Source organism: Euprymna scolopes, chromosome 2, assembly GCF_053919585.1.
Source record: "Euprymna scolopes isolate OS-2025 chromosome 2, ASM5391958v1, whole genome shotgun sequence".
Classification (NCBI taxonomy): Eukaryota; Metazoa; Mollusca; class Cephalopoda; order Sepiida; family Sepiolidae; genus Euprymna; species Euprymna scolopes.
The window spans coordinates 17,767,996-17,788,381 of NC_136483.1; the positions used below are offsets into that span (position 1 = coordinate 17,767,996).

The 20,386-nt window shown below is 29.7% G+C and overlaps 1 protein-coding gene across 18 annotated transcripts in view; it reads left to right on the top strand.

Moving 5' to 3' along the window:
- The window catches only part of LOC145289209 (talin-1-like), a 617,531-nt gene that overhangs the window by 343,050 nt on the left and 254,095 nt on the right, over positions 1 to 20,386 (top strand). For all 18 annotated transcript variants that reach the window (XM_080136391.1, XM_080136396.1, XM_080136401.1 and 15 more), the window contains one exon: positions 5,295 to 5,392. In XM_080136391.1, coding sequence (XP_079992517.1) covers positions 5,295 to 5,392 — 98 coding nt within the window. The remainder of the gene's footprint in view (positions 1 to 5,294; positions 5,393 to 20,386) is intronic.

Here is a 20,386-nt window from a genome sequence, read left to right on the forward strand (position 1 = left end):
TCTTGGCTCAATGGCAGCAATTTTGTTACAAGACATTAATTACATTTATTCATTATTACTCTTGTGTCCTGGTAGTCTTAAGAGTTATTGACTCTTTTCATATTAATAATGAAAAACAACTTCAAACGCAATTTTACTTGCCTGTATGTCTACACGATTATGCTAAATAGTAATTGATACTCGACAACTCATTGGCTTTTATATTATCTTGGATTACTTTTGGAAAAGCAAATAAAAAGGCAACATTTTCACTGCCTATTATGGCTGCAGATTTTCTCATTATATCCCATAAAAGGAAGATTAATTAATTCCATTGTTAATTACAATGGGAATATATCAGAGTGCCTGTTTAATCATGTGTGTTGATTTTAATTAGAAAGCCAGTAAAGTAAACTTGTAGCTACTTGCCTCCCTTAGCTTACCTACTTACCTCCCTTGCCTGTCAGGTAACGAAAGCGCTATAATTTCCTTTCGGCTTCATTTATTGTTAAATCAAGTTGTTGCTGGTGTAATTATTTAAGAATATGTGCAACTTATGGGAAATTGGTTTGCATTGAAGGAAATGGGGGGGGGCTTTTTTTTTCTTTTTTAATGAATCTGAATATTTGATGGTTCAGAGGAAGCAAGAGCTGCAGACCTTAACAAAGGACTTTGTTATTGCATTTGCATTAAATGACTCATGAAAGCCGAAACACAGATTCCAAGAACAAAGCAGAATAAATCCAAGTATGAAAATCGGTTTAGTCTGGACATTGTCTGAATTAGAAAACCTAAAAATATGAGATTCCTTTCCCCCCAGTCTTTAAATTCTGTTTTCACTATATTACTGAAATATATATTAAAGTATAAAAACTTACTTATCTTTGCCATGTATCATTATTTTTAGAGTTAGGTATGATTGTTTAGCTGCCAAATACTTTTCCAATTATAAGAAAAAGTGACAATTTAAAATTTCTACAATATTTAAAAATACATATATGTAAAAAATATTTTTCTGCTACAGGAACTTACCTGCTGTAGCAAAACATACATTAAATTATTGTTGTTGTCGTTTTTTGTTTTTCTTTTTTTGCTTTTCTCTTTTTTGTTTTTTATTTAAAGGCTGTATCAGGAAACATGGCCTCATTCAGCATTAGTTTTCAGATGGAACTCCTTAATTCAATATATATCAACCATTTTTGTTTTTTTATTTTTGTTTCTCTTTAATGCAATCAATCAACCATAAAAATTGCATTTGCCAGAAAAGTGAGCTTTCTTTCCTATGATTCTTTCAGTAATGTCCTAGTTTTTGTTAGTTAAAAATTTTGAGTTCTGAATTTAATATGAAAAGAATTAAGCGTTAACTGTTATGGATTCATATTCATTTAATTCATGCATATGTAATTGTAAGAAATGTATATATATATATATATATATATATATATATATATGGGATATGTCCCTGTTTTTGTGGAAATAAAGTGGAGGGGGGGATTACAATTTTGTCCCCCTCCCTCCTACCAGTTTTCAGTTCATTTTTTTATGCAATGTGTGATTGCATCATACATAGGATGTAATATATGAAAATATGGCAAAGTTGAAATCCTCTTCTCATATACGGCTTTATTTCTGAAAGTCTATCTGCATAGATAACTTAGATGAAAATCAATGAAATAAAATACAATTCTTAAAATGTTGAATTTGTTGTTTGTTTTTTTCATTAGAAAATATTTTATGATAAGATATAAACAGAATTCAAATATTTATTATCTATTCATGACACATCAAAGGCAACACATCAAAGGCCGTAAATGACAAAGTTCTCTAATTCTCTCTCCTCTGATCTTGAGTATGTGGTACAATGGGGGAGGAGGTGGCTGGTCACTTTTAATGCATCCAAAACCAAGCTTCTATCCTAACATCATCAACACTCTGATCCCCATCTGGCATCAATTGAAATGGATGGCTCTCGTCTTGGAGAGGCTCCATGTTTTGACAAGCTTCTGGGTTTGACCTTTACTCCTGATCTGAAATGGAACACATACATCAAATCTGTTGCCAGGGACACTGGGAAAATGGTGGGATCCTTCTACCGCTCCAGAAGATATCTCACTACTGTTGCAATTCTCTATCTGTCTAAAAGCCAAGTACGTCCAAGGATGGAGTACTGCTGCCACATCTGGGTAGGAGCTGCTAAAAACAGCCTATCCTGCCTTGACAGAGTACAAAATAGACTTCGTAGTTTAGTGGGGATGCCCTTTTCTCTTCCCGGCAACCTCTCTCCCACAGAAGAGACGTTGCGAGCTTCTCTTTGTTTTATCGTTATTTCCATGGCAGGTGCTCGTCTGAGCTCCAATCCCTCGTCCCCCCTCGCCAATCTTTCACCAGAAACACCCGTCTGGCTGAAACTACTGTCAATAATTTTCCCCACTCTTTATCTGTGCCTAAATCCAAACGTAGATTCCATGAGCAAAGCTTCTTTCTTAGAACTGCATGCTAGTGGAACTCTCTGCCGCTTGCCTGTTTCTCACCTAACTACAACTTGGACGTCTTCAAGTCCAATATAAACAAACTCCTGACAAACCGCCCCCTTAAGTAAGACACTCTATCAAAACCCCCAATACTAATGATTACTACAATACTATCTCATTGATTACTGTACACGCAAGAACCCTTATCCCTGAGTGGCCTTCGGACCTTGATAAGTGGTGACCTCCCATGTAAAAAAAAAAAAAAAAAAAAAATCTAATTTTTTAAAATAGAAATTTATATTTTTGTTTAATTTTTACTTTTATGAATAATCCAGATGTGGACCAAATTAAACTTCCTTAAAATTTGAAAATAAATTTTCAACTGTGTACATTGATATTGTTTGCTGTTAGAAATAATTTTACATGAAAGGGATTTTAGTTAAGAAAAAAAAATGTAAAATCTTTGCAGTTTTTTGTATGCAATTGAAATGAAAAAAAGTTTTATTAAATTGTCATTCTCTAATGAAGTTACGACTGTTTTAGCATTCATTATGATAGTTCGTTTTTTTTTTTTTTTTTTTTTGAAAAACAATATATGCATATTTTTTCAAGATAATATATGCATATTTCTTCCAAAAACCATGTTTACATATTTTTTTTTTAAATGTTTGCATATTTAAAAAAAACAATATATGCATATTTTTTTGGAAAACAATATACGCATATATTTTTTAAAAACCAATATATGCATATTTAAAAAAAAACAATATATACATATATTTTTTTAAAACAATATATGCATTTTTTTTTGAAAAACAATATATGCCTTTTTTTTAACAGTATATGCATATTTTTTTTTTGAAAAACAGTATATGCATGCATATATATATATATATATTTCTTAAACAGTATATGCATATTTTTTTTGAAAAACAAATGCAATTTTTTTCAAAAACAATATATGTATATTTTTTCAAAAACAATATATGTATATATTTTACAAAACAATATATGTATATTCTTTTCAAAAACAATATATGTATATTTTTTTCAAAAACAATATATGTATATTTTTTTCAAAAACAATATATGTATATTTTTTTCAAAAACAATATATGTATATTTTTTCAAAAACAATATATGTATATTTTTTCAAAAACAATATATGTATATTTTTTTCAAAAACAATATGTATATATTTTTCAAAAACAATATATGTATATTTTTGTCAAAAACAATATGTATATTTTTGTCAAAAACAATATATGTATATTTTTGTCAAAAACAATATATGTATATTTTTTTCAAAAACAATATATGTATATATTTTTCAAAAACAATATATGTATATTTTTGTCAAAAACAATATGTATATTTTTGTCAAAAACAATATGTATATTTTTGTCAAAAACAATATGTATATTTTTGTCAAAAACAATATGTATATTTTTGTCAAAAACAATATGTATATTTTTGTCAAAAACAATATATGTATATATTTTTCAAAAACAATATATGTATATATTTTTCAAAAACAATATATGTATATATTTTTCAAAAACAATATATGTATATATTTTTCAAAAACAATATATGTATATATTTTTCAAAAACAATATATGTATATATTTTTCAAAAACAATATATGTATATATTTTTCAAAAACAATATATGTATATATTTTTCAAAAACAATATATGTATATATTTTTCAAAAACAATATATGTATATATTTTTCAAAAACAATATATGTATATATTTTTCAAAAACAATATATGCATATATTTTTCAAAAACAGTATATGTATATTATTTTTCAAAAACAATATATGTATATTTTTTTTCAAAAGCAATATATGTATATTTTTTTTCAAAAGCAATATATGTATATTTTTTTTCAAAAGCAATATATGTATATTTTTTTTCAAAAGCAATATATGTATATTTTTTTTCAAAAGCAATATATGTATATTTTTTTTCAAAAGCAATATATGTATATTTTTTTTCAAAAGCAATATATGTATATTTTTTTTCAAAAGCAATATATGTATATTTTTTTTCCAAAGCAATATATGTATATATTTTTTCAAAAACAATATATGTATATATTTTTTCAAAAACAATATATGTATATTTTCTTCAAAAACAATATATGTATATATTCTTCAAAAACAATATATGTATATTTTCTTCAAAAACAATATATGTATATATTCTTCAAAAACAATATATGTATATTTTCTTCAAAAACAATATATGTATATTTTCTTCAAAAACAATATATGTATATATTCTTCAAAAACAATATATGTATATTTTCTTCAAAAACAATATATGTATATTTTCTTCAAAAACAATATATGTATATTTTCTTCAAAAACAATATATGTATATTTTCTTCAAAAACAATATATGTATATTTTCTTCAAAAACAATATATGTATATTTTCTTCAAAAACAATATATATATATTTTCTTCAAAAACAATATATGTATATTTTTTTCAAAAACAATATATGTATATTTTTTTCAAAAACAATATATGTATATTTTTTTCAAAAACAATATATGTATATTTTCTTCAAAAACAATATATGTATATTTTCTTCAAAAACAATATTTTTTGTTCCAAAAGCAATATGTGCATATTAAACTCATTTCATTTTTTTTTTCATGGAAATTAAATCAGAAGATTTGTACTGTTTTTTCTTTTGAAAATGTTGAACTCCTTTCCTTTTCTTGTGATAATCATGATATTTGGACAGTTGTGCTTTTACTCTTTTTTTTTTTTTTTAATAGAATCTTTCCATTTATCAAATATTTATGAATTTTTTTTCCTTTTCAGCTGCAGAATATGGCCTTTTTCTTGCTGATGATGACCCTAAAAAAGGCACATGGTTAGAGCCTAGTAAACCACTAGAATATTTCCTCTTGAGAAATGGGGTAAGAACATAATCATTTTTGTTTCTAAAATGAACTCGTGCTTTTCCACACACTAGAATAGTTTTATATTTAGTTCTTTAAAAAGAAAATCTATTTTAGATGTTCATACTTATTTACTGGAATCCAATCTCTCTTGCATATTTGCTTTCAGTCTTGTCTGAGATCTACAAGAAGCTAGCAGGAATATTCATCTAAAAAGCTTCATAAAGATGAGACAGTTTGGAAGTTTAATATATGTGATAAAGCACACTCTTAAAACATTTCAAAGCAATCAAAAACATTACTCATATGAAATGTGAAAATCAAAATTGCACAACTAAAGTTACAAGTTTTTGTAATTCTTTTATTAGCAGGACTTTATAAATTTATTTGCATTTTTAGAACCAATATTCTTTGCTGTTTGTTAATCGTGCTTCAAATCTCATAGTCAGTAGAGACTCATACGCCGCCTCCTAATAAAAATCTAATGGCTATGGCTAATGAACCTATTGCTGTGGCAAATTATTAATAGCGCTTACACAAGTAGTTGTAGGTGTAAAAAGTGTTTAATTTTTGGAGTTAAGTTCCTTATTAGGTTTTCAAATGATCAGACTTTCCTCAAATTGCAAGAATCTATTTTATTTAATAAATTGTTGCTGACATTTCTTTTAAATCCAAGGGGGTGGAGTCATGCTCCCTCGGGGGGGGGGGGGGTACATGTGACCTCTTTATGGAGGAAAATATATGTAGTTTGGGGATCATTCTTAACAAATTCAAAGTCTTCACTTCTGATAAACAACACTCCAAATCGGATCCTGGTCTGGGTATTGTATTTAATAGAGATATAACCAATGCTGCTGCAATGAAGTTGGGTTCCCTCTAACATGCTAGAAAATTGCTCCGACCAGAGAGTAGCCTTTATTTTTACAAAGCCACAATTCATTCATGCATGGAATATTGTTGCCACATCTGAACTGCTGTATCAATCACTAGTCTCTCTTAGACAGGGTCCAAAAAGAGTCTCAAATTTAATGTGTCCCGAACTATTGGTTCAGCTCCAACCTCTGTTCCATCGTCGTAATGTTGCATCTCCGTGCATGTTCTACAAATACTTTAGTGAAATGTGCTTTGATGAACTCGTAATACTTGTGCCCCCTTGATATATTTTTTTAATTTTAATTTTCACCCCAAACAAGGCACAGTGCCACTTTGAATTAGGGGCTACTATCGGGGACATAAGTCGCAGGGATATTATGAAGGGAGATGAGTAGCAAGATGTTTGTTCATATTACACTTGAACTTCTGCATGTCAGTACAGTTGGGAAAGCAGAATCCTGGAAGGGAGCTCCAAAGTCTAGCATTTCTAGGGAAGAAACTATTAGAGTAGAAGGCTTTCTTACACCTAGGGATCTCTACTGTATAGGGGTGGGATTTAGCTGTTTGTCAGGGGTATTCACATTGAGGGGTAAAAGTGCTTGTAGTCTGTTAGAGCATTCACCATTACTTGTAGAACAGGCAGAGGGATGCAATATTTTGTTGATGGGACAGAGGCTGAAGCTTAGATGGACCTATCAGGTTGGTGACTCTTTTTTTACACCCTGTCCAGGAGTGAGAGACTAGTAGCAAATGCCCAGACCAAATGTGACCATATTCCATACATGGGCGATTATTGGCCTTATGGAGGTACAGGATACAGCGTAAGTAGCTTTCTAGCACAGTAAAGAGAGTCTACTTTCTTCGCAGCAGCCTTGGCAATGCTCTCAATGTATCTGTTCCAACTCATGTTCCCCTGTGAATGTTAAGCCGAGGAGTTTAAAAGAAGTACTTTCAGGTAATATCTTTGGACATTGCTGTTGGTGGTAGAGAAGGTTTCTTGTAATTATTGAAAGGATCGAGCTTAGTCTTGTCAGCATTGAATGTGACCATCGATTTTTGCCCCCATTCCACTACAGATTGCAGGTTTTCCTTTAGTGTTTCTGCCATTTCTTTAGATATGTGTTCATTTGTTTTCCCCTCGTGTTTTTTATAGAGGGTGGTGTCATCAGCAAATATACAATTTCATCAGGGAAGTCATTTATGAATATTAGGCATAATACTCCTGAATAATCTAACAAGCAGCAAAATCTCACCCCTTCACTTTTGAGGTCCTTAGATTCCAGAAAGCCATCTACTCTACTTATTTCTTCCCTGCTTTCTTGACTGTACTAATCTGCAGAAGTTTAAATTTAATGTGAAGAGATATCTCGCTATTCAACTCCCCACAGTCCCCTGTTAGACAAGATCCCAAGTAGTAGCCCTTAAGTTCCAAGTGATAATATGCCTTGTTTGAGGGTAAAAAAAAAAAAAAATGGTAAAGGACAAAATGTACTTAGCTTTAACACTTTACTGCAGTTTCATCGTATCACAGATATTAAACATTTTTAATTAACTCTAATTGTTGATGATCTCTGCTACCATCTTATCATTTACTATTGAAATATATTTTGCACTGGTGCTATGAATGATTACAGTCACACTTTTGCCTGTTTCGCTTGACAGTTTTGAAGTCTGTGTTTTTCTTAAATATAATTTCTATAGAACTGCTTAAATAGCTCTGACATGTTATTATTCATGGGGAAAGCGATTGAGATGTTCGTCTTTTGATAATATTGGATGCTTTTGTTCTCATGGCCAGTCATATTTCCAAAGTAGATAAAAAAGAAAAAAATCAGTTCTTGTTTTTCTATTTTTTATGACTAATTATTGTGCACCTCAAATAATTGTCTGCAACATTGAATTCATGAAATGCCGTGATCATAAATTAAATTCAGAAATTTGTATATTATTGTTGTTCAAAACAATTTGCATCATCAAAGTTAAACTTTGATGATGTGTTCCTCTTTTCCCTGTCCCCCATTATGTGTTCCTCTTTTCCCTGTCCCCCATTATCGAGTGGTTTGATAACTTGTGTCAGTCGATGTTTGATTTATGTATCAGATTAAAATAATGGAAATTAAATTTGATATTTTATAAAATAAAAGGATTTCATTTATGACGACTCTATTATTATTACTCTGGATGATTGAACTTAAACAAATGTAATAGAACATTTCTTGAGAGAACAAATGTTTGAGTGATCTATACTGTGTTTGTGTTGTCTCTATCTCACTTTGGTGATTCAATTCAAAGCAAAGCACTATACCAAGATGAAAAAAACAATTTCTCAGTTAAATTTTATGAGAAATTCAATACTGGTATTTTATATTAGAAGTGGGAGATCACAATAATATTGTAGGGACTGTTTTCGTGCTGGGCACATATAAACAATAAGAGGTTTTACTTATAAAAAGATAAAAATGATATCTGGTTATCATTCCTGGGCAACGCCAGAGTTGCCCGTAGTCTATCAATAAATGTTATGATTTAATTTTATTCAGATTTTCTTACATAAACTATGGAATACAGAAATTGTTCTTTCTGTCTTAAAGGAGATCTTATACACAAATATCCTTCTTCAGCATCAAGAAAACCATTGGTGTGTTTAATACTTTATCTAAAGAAAGTCTGACAATTAGATCCAGCTCTTGGTGTTCTTTGGAACAAATATTTGTAATAAATGTGCAAAGCAGGTTACTTGTGATTTAAAACCAGTTTGCTTCAGGGTGAGAATGCTTGTTAGTTCGGTGACTATTTGTCAAGAAGGATCACTTTGATCTCAAAAACTGGTGTATATAGGGCAACTCATGTAGGAGAAGAAACATGTCAAATCAGCATCAAAAGTGATTATCAGTCAACTTACCTTGAGATTTCACCATATTAAAATCATGGAGACTGTAACGATACATCCCGAGAGTTTGGGAGAAGTTGCCTGTGCAGAATCAGAGACTCTACGGAATTGACAATATCTTTCCACATTCTTGTCTTATATTAATAAAAAAAAATTAAAATGTCAGCTGTGAAAAGTTACGGTCCATATGACACATTATCTTTGTTAAGATCGGTATCGTTATGAAATGACCAAGCGAAGCACACAAATGGTAAAAATGATAGAACGCAACAAGTCTATAAAAATATAATGCTTTTATTAGATAACAGGGTTCAATCTCCCTAAAAGAATCTTACATTATCTAACAGGCCAGACACAAAAAGTCAGTAAATAAAATATCTTTTTTTTCCCCTTTTATCATGCAAAATGATTACTTGGGTCCAAATACAAATATAAGAAACATATTTAAGCATAAATGTCCTAAGAAATTAACTCTACTATTCATTCGGGATGGAAAAAATCTGGGTGAGGGATGGGAATAATAAACTCAAAATACTCAACTGTTGGAAATGTGCGGTATTCAAATAACATCCCAAAAGAAATATTTTTCAGTTCTGAAGTTCTCCCTAAACTTGGTATACAACAACACAGTCCTGTATAATCCAATCTTTAGTTTTCTGTCTCTCTCAGTAGGATCAATATTGTAATGCCTTCATGGGTATTTTCATTGATTCTCCTTCGATGAATAATTCCTCGTGATGTGGTGAAAGATCAGTCCTTTTACATTCCATTCGCAGCAGTAACTTTGCGGCCTTGTGTGATGCAGCAACATCTTGCATTTTTGTGCAACGTGACAATATTTCTTCTGATCTCTGTACAATGCAGCAACATCTCTTTTGCATACTCGTGCAATACATAAATATGTACATACACCTTTATATGTATATCAGCTTGGAACTATGCATAGTTTTAGAGGTTTTTTCCTTTATTTTACTACATGGGAAAATTCATAGGTGTCTTCAGTAATTTCTGTCATAGTGTTATACATGTTTATATGCATCTTGGCTTGCATTCAAGCATAGTTTCTGCATTATAACCCAGCCATGAGCTCCCATGACAAGACTCAGGAAATTGATAGTGTTTTACAAGTGTTTGTCAGTATAATTCACTGATGTACAAAAATGTCACCCAAACCTAAAAATCTTATATTAATAATATATATATATATATATATTAATAATATATATATACTAGCAAAAGTACCCGTCGTTGACTGGATTCAAAAACAACCTACAGAAAATGGACTCTGATTTATGAAAGTATGATAGGTTATGAAAAGGAAGGGTTGTAAAGATATAGCTTCGAATTGGGGGGGGGGTATCAAAACCAAAGCAAAATATGATGAAAGTAAAAATAAAATAGATAAACCCCATAATTTATTATACCATACCTGTTCCCACTGAAACACTTATCACAATATTCTGTGGATCTATATAAATAAACCTTGTTAAACTTTGTGACATATTTCCATTCTATGGAGGTCATGTGCGAACGAACACCTCATAATTTTATTATACCATTTTTCTTCAAACTGAAACATAATTATCAAAGTATACTTACGCAGTAAGATATGAAAAGTCTTTATTAAAGTTTGTGCTTATTTCCATTCTTTGTGGACCAGGCGCGAATGCAGACCCCACAATTTTAATGAACCACCGTTCTGCCAGATCAAGCATACCCATTCCTGTGTCTCGATACATCTCTCATTATATGTGATCAGTTTTTTAAAATAGTCAACCATATAGGAGCCTATTTGTGACCAGACACACACACACACACACACACACACACACACACACACACACACACACACACACACAGACGTTCAGCTTTATATTATAGATATTAATAATATATATATATATATATATATATATATATATATATATATTATTATTAAATATTTTTAATATCCAAAGACATAAATTTTGTGTTTTTCTACACTTGTCAGTATGAAATTACGATACAACCCCCAGATCAAAGTATTATCAACCCTGACTCTATAATCATCCAATCAATGTGACAAATATGCCTTGTAAGGGAGAGAACCTTGCAACATGGCTGATTTTTTTTATCTTCAATTTATTATCTCTTGAAAGGACTCAACTTTCTCAGAGCTTCTCTATATATAAAGTAGTAGTGTTTATGTGTGTCTGTATGTATAACTCTCCTACAGCCCTCACCACTGAACCGATCATGGCCAAACTTAGCATGGTGATAGTCCACCACTTAGGGATGGTGTACATCATTTTTCAAGGTCAAGATCATAGCCTATGTATTTTTACTCTTCTACAGCCCACACCACTGAACCGATCATGACCAAACCTGGCATAATGATGGACCCCAGCTAGGTATGGTGTACACCATTTTCCAAAGTGAAGGTCAAAGGTTAAGGTTATGTTTGGTGCAACTTTTACAACATCCACTTACTGCAAGAGTGCTCGCGAAGCAAAGTCCCGCACAAAGCACAACTATCTTTGCTAGTAATAAATATTTTTCAATGAGTCATATACTTTGCTTGATGCATTTTTGTAGACATTTGTCAGTGAATGTCCATTGTTCTAAAATCAAAATGTCTTTGGTAAAACTGAGATTTTAGTATATTTTCCATTATTTCAAATTCAGGAGAATTTGTAGAAAGTTTTGTGTGTGTGGTTCTTTTATATAAAACATCATTCAATAAATCCTGGATCTGACATGTAGATGGTGCCACTAATAAAAAGTTCCTCATATGATTTTTATAAAGTACTAACCTTCAAATGGCATATGTAAAAATTTGGGTTTAATCAGATTATTAATTAAAAAATTAATGAAGAAAATTTTCAAAACATCTGAATTGCATATGTTGATAGTCTGTTTTCCTGATGAAAAATGCTGTTCAAGCAAAGCAATGACTTGCTAAACGCTATTCAGATTCTGCTTCATTGGAATCGAACATTAACCCTTTATGACATGGTTAAACTAATTTTTTCAGTCATAAATAAATGAACATAATGGCATAAAGTGAGAATTGATTCAAGCATGCCTTGTCTGTATTAGTTTAGTATCTGGGTAGACACCAGATACCTCCAGATTGCAACTGTCCATTGCTTACATTCAGTATGCCACCATCTAAAATTAATATTTTTTCAATCATCTTCATCATAATTTAGGTCAAAAAGGGTAAAGAGATGATGGTATGCTGACTTTTAATGCTCAGGTTTCTCAAATATGGAAACCAAACAAAAAGTCCACAAAATCGTTTTGCTGATTGTAAATTGAAGTTGCTTGAGATAACAGAAAAGTAAAAAATATCAGAAAGCATCTTCATTTTGCATGAACATTTGTCAATGAGAAACGTACATTCAATATGAGTGCCGCATTTACTCACAGTTGACAAAAAAATACTTTCCCTTCCTTTATCTCATTACCTCTTCTGAAGTCGAAGTGACCTAAAAGAGATTAATATCTAACATCCCATCTATCTGTACTAAATGGAACTGATGCTTATATTTCTACTGTATGAAATAATAATCTTATATTTAAATCTGCTTTTTAAAATATTTTTGAAGCATCAGTTTGAAGAAAATAGCTCTTATCAGTCATTCTAATATTTTACATCTGGGTCATATCAATTATTTCAGTATCTCTTCTATACGCATATGTGTGTAACTACTAAATATATGATTTGCATTACTACCAAACTCACTGTCCATGTTTTTTTTTCTCATAATTTTTAGTGAGAGTACTTGCTGTTTTATTATATATACTAATAAACATCCTTACGTACAGAATATTTTTTTAGTGCAAGTGACTTTATTTAAAAAAACAGTCTTTCTACTCATACAATCATATTTTTTAACAAAGTAAAATGATTAGTAACATTAAGATGGAGAAAAACGGATGTTTCAAAGCTTTTTTTATTGATAATTACTTATAGGATTAAGAAAATTTTCACTGGGATATTAGCAGTTAAGTTGAATACATTTTTGGCTCGGAAGTAGGAAACCATTTTTGCCAAAAGGCAGTTGGTGAATGTATCAGACCTAAAAGCATTCAAACTCATGCATTAAAACCTGGCAACAATGAAGAGAAGCTCTTCATTTCCTTTCGACAGAAAACCTAAAATCTTGAAAGAGTTCCAGTTTAGCAAAAATAAGAACTGCATTCAAATTAATCTAATTATTAACCAACTTTATACATCCTTTGGCATGTAGATTTTAGATATTAAAATTATGCTATTGTTTATAAAATCAATTTCTATTAAATGCCTATGAGATATATATATATATATACGCAGTAGAACCTCGTTAAAATCAGTAACAAAAAACAGTACAATATATAATACACATGTATATAATGAAATAACATTATGAATAACACCATAAGGTGAGGCAAATACTGTAACCAGGGACTGGAAAAACATCATATTCCATATCGTAACCTGAAAAAACTGTATCTAGGGTCACCATATCCCAGGGTTCTACTGTACTAGCATGCTACCAGGCGTTGCCTGGTTGTAAAATGCACTTAAATATGACCTTTTAATTCATGCAGATTTCGTATTATGATAAAGCTAATTCTCTATTTATCATGTTGTGCCCAATATATAGTAGTAATTTCAAAAGTTAAAAAAAAAAAAAAAATGACTCTGGTGCCCTCAACTGGAATCAAAACCAAAACATAACTCTCCTACAATGTTAGTATCTGAGCTAAGTCCATATGCATATCAAAACTTTATCGAGATAATTAACCGTATTAATGTATATTTTCGCATGCATAGAAGGTACATGTTTAGTCAACTTATGCCTGTCAAGTTCCAATTTTTCAGTTTTTACTACTTAGCATTATTTTTACTGTTTAAAAATCCAAATCGAATTTGTTCCACAAGTCCAGTCCCCTGTATATCAAGTTTCAAATCTATGGATCAAAAATTTACATTTTGATACTCTTTCACAGACAGACAGACAAGGTCACTTTTATATACATACAGAAAGAAATAAGGGCAACTTACAGCTGCACTTGACCATTGCTTACCCCCCCCCCATGTTTCCGTTCAGTCTTGGAAGACAGAGGATACCCCTTAGGGGCAGTAGCAAGTGTAATTGTGAGGCAAGAGTTGCGCAATCTACAACCACACCTCTCCTGAATCAGCACTGTTTGAGTCCAGTGGCAAGGAGAACACCAGGACGATTGGAAACAATGCCGAGATAAGTGGAGAGCATATACAGCACCTGAAAGTCCCAAATGGTCACCCATTTAGTACTGACAAGGATCCAGCGGGAACCGGTGTGTCAACGTGATTATGCCGTATTAAGATAAATTTTAAACATTTGAATAGAATTTTTTGAAAAAATAAAAATTTAGATAAATTAATCATAATTTTTCACAAATAAATTTTTTTTTTTTACTTTTAAAGTATCAAAAAAATTCTATTCCTGAAAAATTATTAATTTATTTAAATTTTTGTTTTTTCAAAAATACATTTTCGAAAATAATTGAAGATAGTTTATCTATAGTTTTTATATATTCTCGTTTCATTTCCATTTATTCATCTCGTTTTTTGTTTTTATTTATATATTGAAGTTCTTTTTTTCCTAAAAAAAGATTTTAGAAGCCTGGGCTGACATCGTGTAAATATCAATTTAAATATATACCAAAAAATGGCTTATGTTTAAAAATACACGTAAATTTTTTACATCCTAATTATAAAAACTATCAAACCTTGTTTCAAAATTCAAAACTAAAAATCAACTTTTATTGTAATATTTTTGTTTAATCATAGCAACATTATTACATGTTAAATACAATATGCAATTACCAGAACACATTCTTTTGAAATTTAAAACTGGATTTTTTATTTTTTAGTAGAATGAGTATTAAGAAAAACAAAACAAAAAAGCTTGAAATAACCAATCAATATTTGTTTTTTTTGTTTTTTGTTTTGTTTTCTGCTTCACATTTTTTTTTTTTTTATATATATACTAATATTAACTGTTAATTTCACACCTGCTGATTCTAAAATAAGCAGCAAACGTGTTGGCCACTTAAATTATTTTTAAGAATATGAAAACTTGCCAATAAATCTCTTGAATATGTAGGAAATTTGGCGTCAATTTAAGTACTTTTTGTGTAATTTAATTTCATGATATTGTAATTGTATATACCTGGCATTGCCCAGATTGCATTAAAGTCATTTTAGTTTTTTAATTTTTAGTTGTAAAGTAGACAACTCTTATTATATTCTTCAAATTTTTTTATTGGTGGGAGAGATTATTTAAAAATGTTTATTAATTTTCTGAGCTAGACAATAATTTTGAAAATAAATTGTAGCAAAGTGTGTTATATTGCCAATAACATCGTACAATAATAACAGATGAAAATTGACAAATCAAAAGCAGTTTCATTTGTCAGGTTAAATGCTATTTGAGTATGGCTGAACATTTAACAACATAAGTTTTATACATAAAAAATAAACATGTATAAATAATTTTGGGAATTTATTAAGGAGAGTTTTTTTTTTAAATATTATTTTGGAATTTACATGTTTTTTCTTTTCCAAAATATTAACATAAAATAATTTGAAGTTTTTGCTTCAATTTTCCATCAAATGTCTTTTTTAATTGCTTACGACACTAATGATTAAATTGACACACCTAATTACAAAACTAATGATTAAATTGACACACTTTTTAACATCTGACATGGGCACGTACTTTATATCATAAAAACTGAAATTTTGATTTGATACAGTCTCCAAATTTTAGGGTTGCCTTGCATCTCCTTTTCTGAAATCTTTAGATAAAGTTTCACTTTTACAAGAAATAGCTGGGTTTTTTTTTGGTTTTTTTTGCTTGTTTTTTTTTTTTTTGTTTTTTTTATACATGTTATGACTTTTGGAGTTGACCTAGATCAACTTTATATAAGCAATCACACTGGATAATGTTTGAGATGAGCATTTTGTTGAAAAACATTCAATATTTTCTGTAACATACAAATGAAATGCTAATTTCTTGCTTTACAATAAAATTTCGAAAAGTGAAATTTAAAAAAAGAATAATAGTGAAGTGGGAAGATAGTTAAAAAATATATTTGTAAAAAAATTGAATGTTAAAATTAACTTTTGAACAGATTGCTAAATAAAAGATTCTAAAAGATTAAGTTTATAAATTTTCTGAATTTTCAAATTTCTGAATCTGACACTGATATAATGTCTGTATTCTTATAACCTGTCTTGTCTCCTAATATAAACAACTTTTCATCAAAATACAAGAAACACATTTTAATAATCTTAATGTGCAATTCTGCATGTTTGGCCAGAAATGAAGAAACAAAGAATGTAGATGAGATTATGTATTCAAAAAAACATATCCAAGTATATATGCACGTGAAGAGGAACTGACCATGGAAAATAAGTTTAAGAAGATCAAGATCAATAAAAAAATTGCAGGACAGAATGTCAGGAAAGAAAAATAAAGATAAGCGTCTGTGGGTGTACAGAAATTAACTTCAAAGCAGAAGAAAAAGAAAATATAAATACTGAAGAATGCATCTGCGACAGTTTACCACCACCCTCCTCTCTTATATATATAAAATAATCGACCTTTCTAAAGAATTCAAGCAAATGCTTCATCATTTTCCACTTTTCCAACTAGGCATTACAAAAAAATCTAATGAGCCATAATCTACCAAGATTCAAAGAACAGTCACCATTTATTTCTCTCTCACTCACACACACATATATATATCTCCAATCATTGTACTTGATGGCCCAAACTTTCTCTCCCAAACTATCAAGAAACTAATTTCGCCTGTTAACAAAATAGATGAGGGTAGGAAATACAACCTGAGATTTCATGAGTTAATATTTCATTTTTTTTTTTTTTTTTTTTTTTTTTTTTTTTTTTAATATCTGGAAGAAAAGAAACTAAAAGGAATAGATATTTTGAAATATTTCCAAATCGTTTAAGCAAGCAGTTCTTGGAGAATCATAAGGAATGCATGGGTTGCTTGGCCGAAAGTAGTATTAACGTTACCCCCCCCCTTCACACAGACAATAAAATAATTCTCATGTTGGAGTTTTTTAAGACAATGAGTTCATTTTTAGATGTATCTTTGCAGTTGTATTTAGAGGCTTTGTCTGTTTGACCGGATTCTGTGAGCATTTTCTCTATTGCTAAACAAAGAATTGGCATGTTTTTTCTTTTTGTTTTTTTTAATTCATTTCTTTATCTTCATTGTTTGCTTGATAATGAATTTTGAAGAAATTGAAACGATTTGGATAATCATTAATTTCAAAAACATTCTTTCAACAATGGAAAAAAAAAAAGAAAAAAAGCTATGAAATACTGTAGAACCCCGGTATACGGTGGCTCTATAATACAGTCTCCCATCCCCCAGGTTATTATGTGGAATACAGTGTTTTTCCGGACCTCTGGTTACGGTATTTGTCGCATCTTATGGTGCTATTTATAATGTTATTTGATTATTTACATGTGCATTATATACTGTACTGTATTTTGTTACTAATTTTTAATACTGTATCCTGGGGTTCTACTGTATAGTAATTTTGATATTTAATCATAAGATATATATGTATTAGTGATGGGACGATTCTAAAAGTTCCCAATTCTGATTCCTCTTAAATTCCTAAATATATTAGCGATAGAGTAAAAAAATAAAGAAGAAAAATCTTCTTTTTTTTTTTTCTTTCTTTCTTTAAATTTTTAGATTACTGTCAAAAACCATACAATGCATGTATATTTTTTTGCAAATATAAAAAAAAAATTTTTTTTTTAAAACAACTGATTTGGGGGGTGGGGGGGTCTATATAATAAATATTCATCATTTACCAGCAATCAAAAATTGTTTAATTATTATAATGAGGCACTACATAAAAGTGGATTCAGTGAAAATATAAAATTTCAACAGACTCAGGATCAAAAAGAAAATAAATATAGAAAAAGGAGACGGAATATAATTTGGTTCTTACCTCCATTCTCACTTAATACAAAAACTAGAGTAGGACATTTTTTACTTAGATTTCTAGATAAGCACTTTTCAGAAAAGCACAGACTGCACAAAATCTTTAATAGGAATACTGTGAAAGTAAGTTACTCGACAGCACCATCGATCAAGTTTATCATATTTCAGGAACCGGGAAAGATAGTTAACGCAGGTTGCTCTTGCAGGACCAAAAAAAAGTACCCATTGGAGGGCAACTGTAAAGCCTTGTTTATGAAGCTTCAATAATGGACCAATCTACAAGCATGCTGGAAAAATATATCTGTATGACACAAGGCCCATTTAAACAAAGATACTATGTGCACGAGCTCCTTTAGAGCTAAAACAAGAATAAAAGCAGCATTAGCAACCCTGGTATGGGAGCTTAAAGAAGAGGGTACACCTTTTTCCATAAAATGGGAAAAAATTAAGCATAAACCAGCATACACCCCAGAATTAAGTCAATGCTCACTCTGAAATACGGAAAAATACCACATCCTACAGGCAATTCATGACCCAGAAACAAGATGTTTAAATGTAAGGAGTGAATCTTTGAAAAATTGTATACACAGAAGGAAAGCACTCCTTATAAACTGGGTCAGTGAAAAAGACAAAACTTAAATTTTATTTATAAAAAAAAAAAAACTTACATTTTAGTTAACTTTTAAATTCTAAAATGGATTTTAGTTTGTAAAATTGGATTTCAATTGTAATTTTTAATTTTAAATTATTTTATTATAGATTTTAAAATTATTGTATTATATAAATTTTTAAAAGTCATACTTTATAAATGTAATTTACAATCTATTTCAATTTTAAACTATAGGGAAAAATACAATAGTATTGAAGTTAATATACTAGAAAAATCCCCTAGGCTAGATAAGTATCCCCCCCTCTAAAAAAAAACCTTGAAAGAGTTAAAATTTTAAACACATTTCGATATAATTAAATGGAATTTTACGTTTTAATTGATATTGAGATAAATTTTAAGTTTTAAATTTTGTGGAAAAAATTTTTTTTTTTAAATTAATTGGTTTCAATATTAAAGGTACTTAACATAAAAAATTTTAATTCAAATTAGATTTTAAATTTCATATAATTTAATTTTAAAGTTAATAAAATCATCACTATCCGATAAATAGGGGGGGGGGCGCAAACCGAGAGTTAAAAGTGAACTCATGATGTATATATATTTCCACTTCCAGTTATAAAATAGATGAATATTGGCTGAAGAGAGGCTTGATAAGGGTATCTAAAACGGTCCTAATTATCGGGTTTGAAACCGACGGTACCAATGACTTGTCTCATCTAAAAACTTTCTGTAAACAAAATATATATAATATACACACACTCGTAGCCAAATTGAATATTGAAATGCTCATATCTTTGGCTCTATATGATGAAACTACATAAAAATTTGCAGGCTTTTTGAAGATTATAATACTATTCTATAGTTAAAATTTTATGACAATTAGTAAAAAAGAACCTATATTTTAAAATCAATAAAATATGCCCAAATTTGCTTACATTTGTATATGTAGTGTCATGGCAAGCCAGATTTAGTTTTGCTGCTTTGGGATGAATTTTGCTTACGGTTTTTCTTTGCTTGATTCTCCCCCCCCCCCCGTGGCCTTGCTAGGCCACTAATAAATAAATATTATATATATATATATATATATATATATATATATATAGTAAAAACTTGAAGGTACTCAATACTATTGCAGATCAAATATATTTTTTTTTATTTTATTACCGTTCTATCACACACACACACACACACACATATATATATATATATATATATATATATATATATATATATATATATATACTTCATGAGGATGAATCAAGTCAGTAAATTAGCATTTTTGTTTGAAAAGTGTGTGTGCTTACACTGAGGTGCCAATATTTCAACCTATTGGTTTCCTTAGTATTTTAACATCGATATGTTACAACATCAATATACTGAAGATTAAATTGAATGAAAAGTAAGTTTCACCAAAAATTCTTAGTGTTGTCACAATTCCATTTTAATTGTTTGCTAATTTAAAACATTTCTTTTATTTTTTTTCATGTTTGGTATATGAAACTTTAATGCAAAGTAAATTTACAAATTTTAAAAACATTAAAGAACTTGGAGCAAACATTTTGTTATTTGTAAAAACATTGTTATTTGTGTTTTGTTATTGTTTTCTTTCAGCAAAGTACAACCCAACGTGACTTGA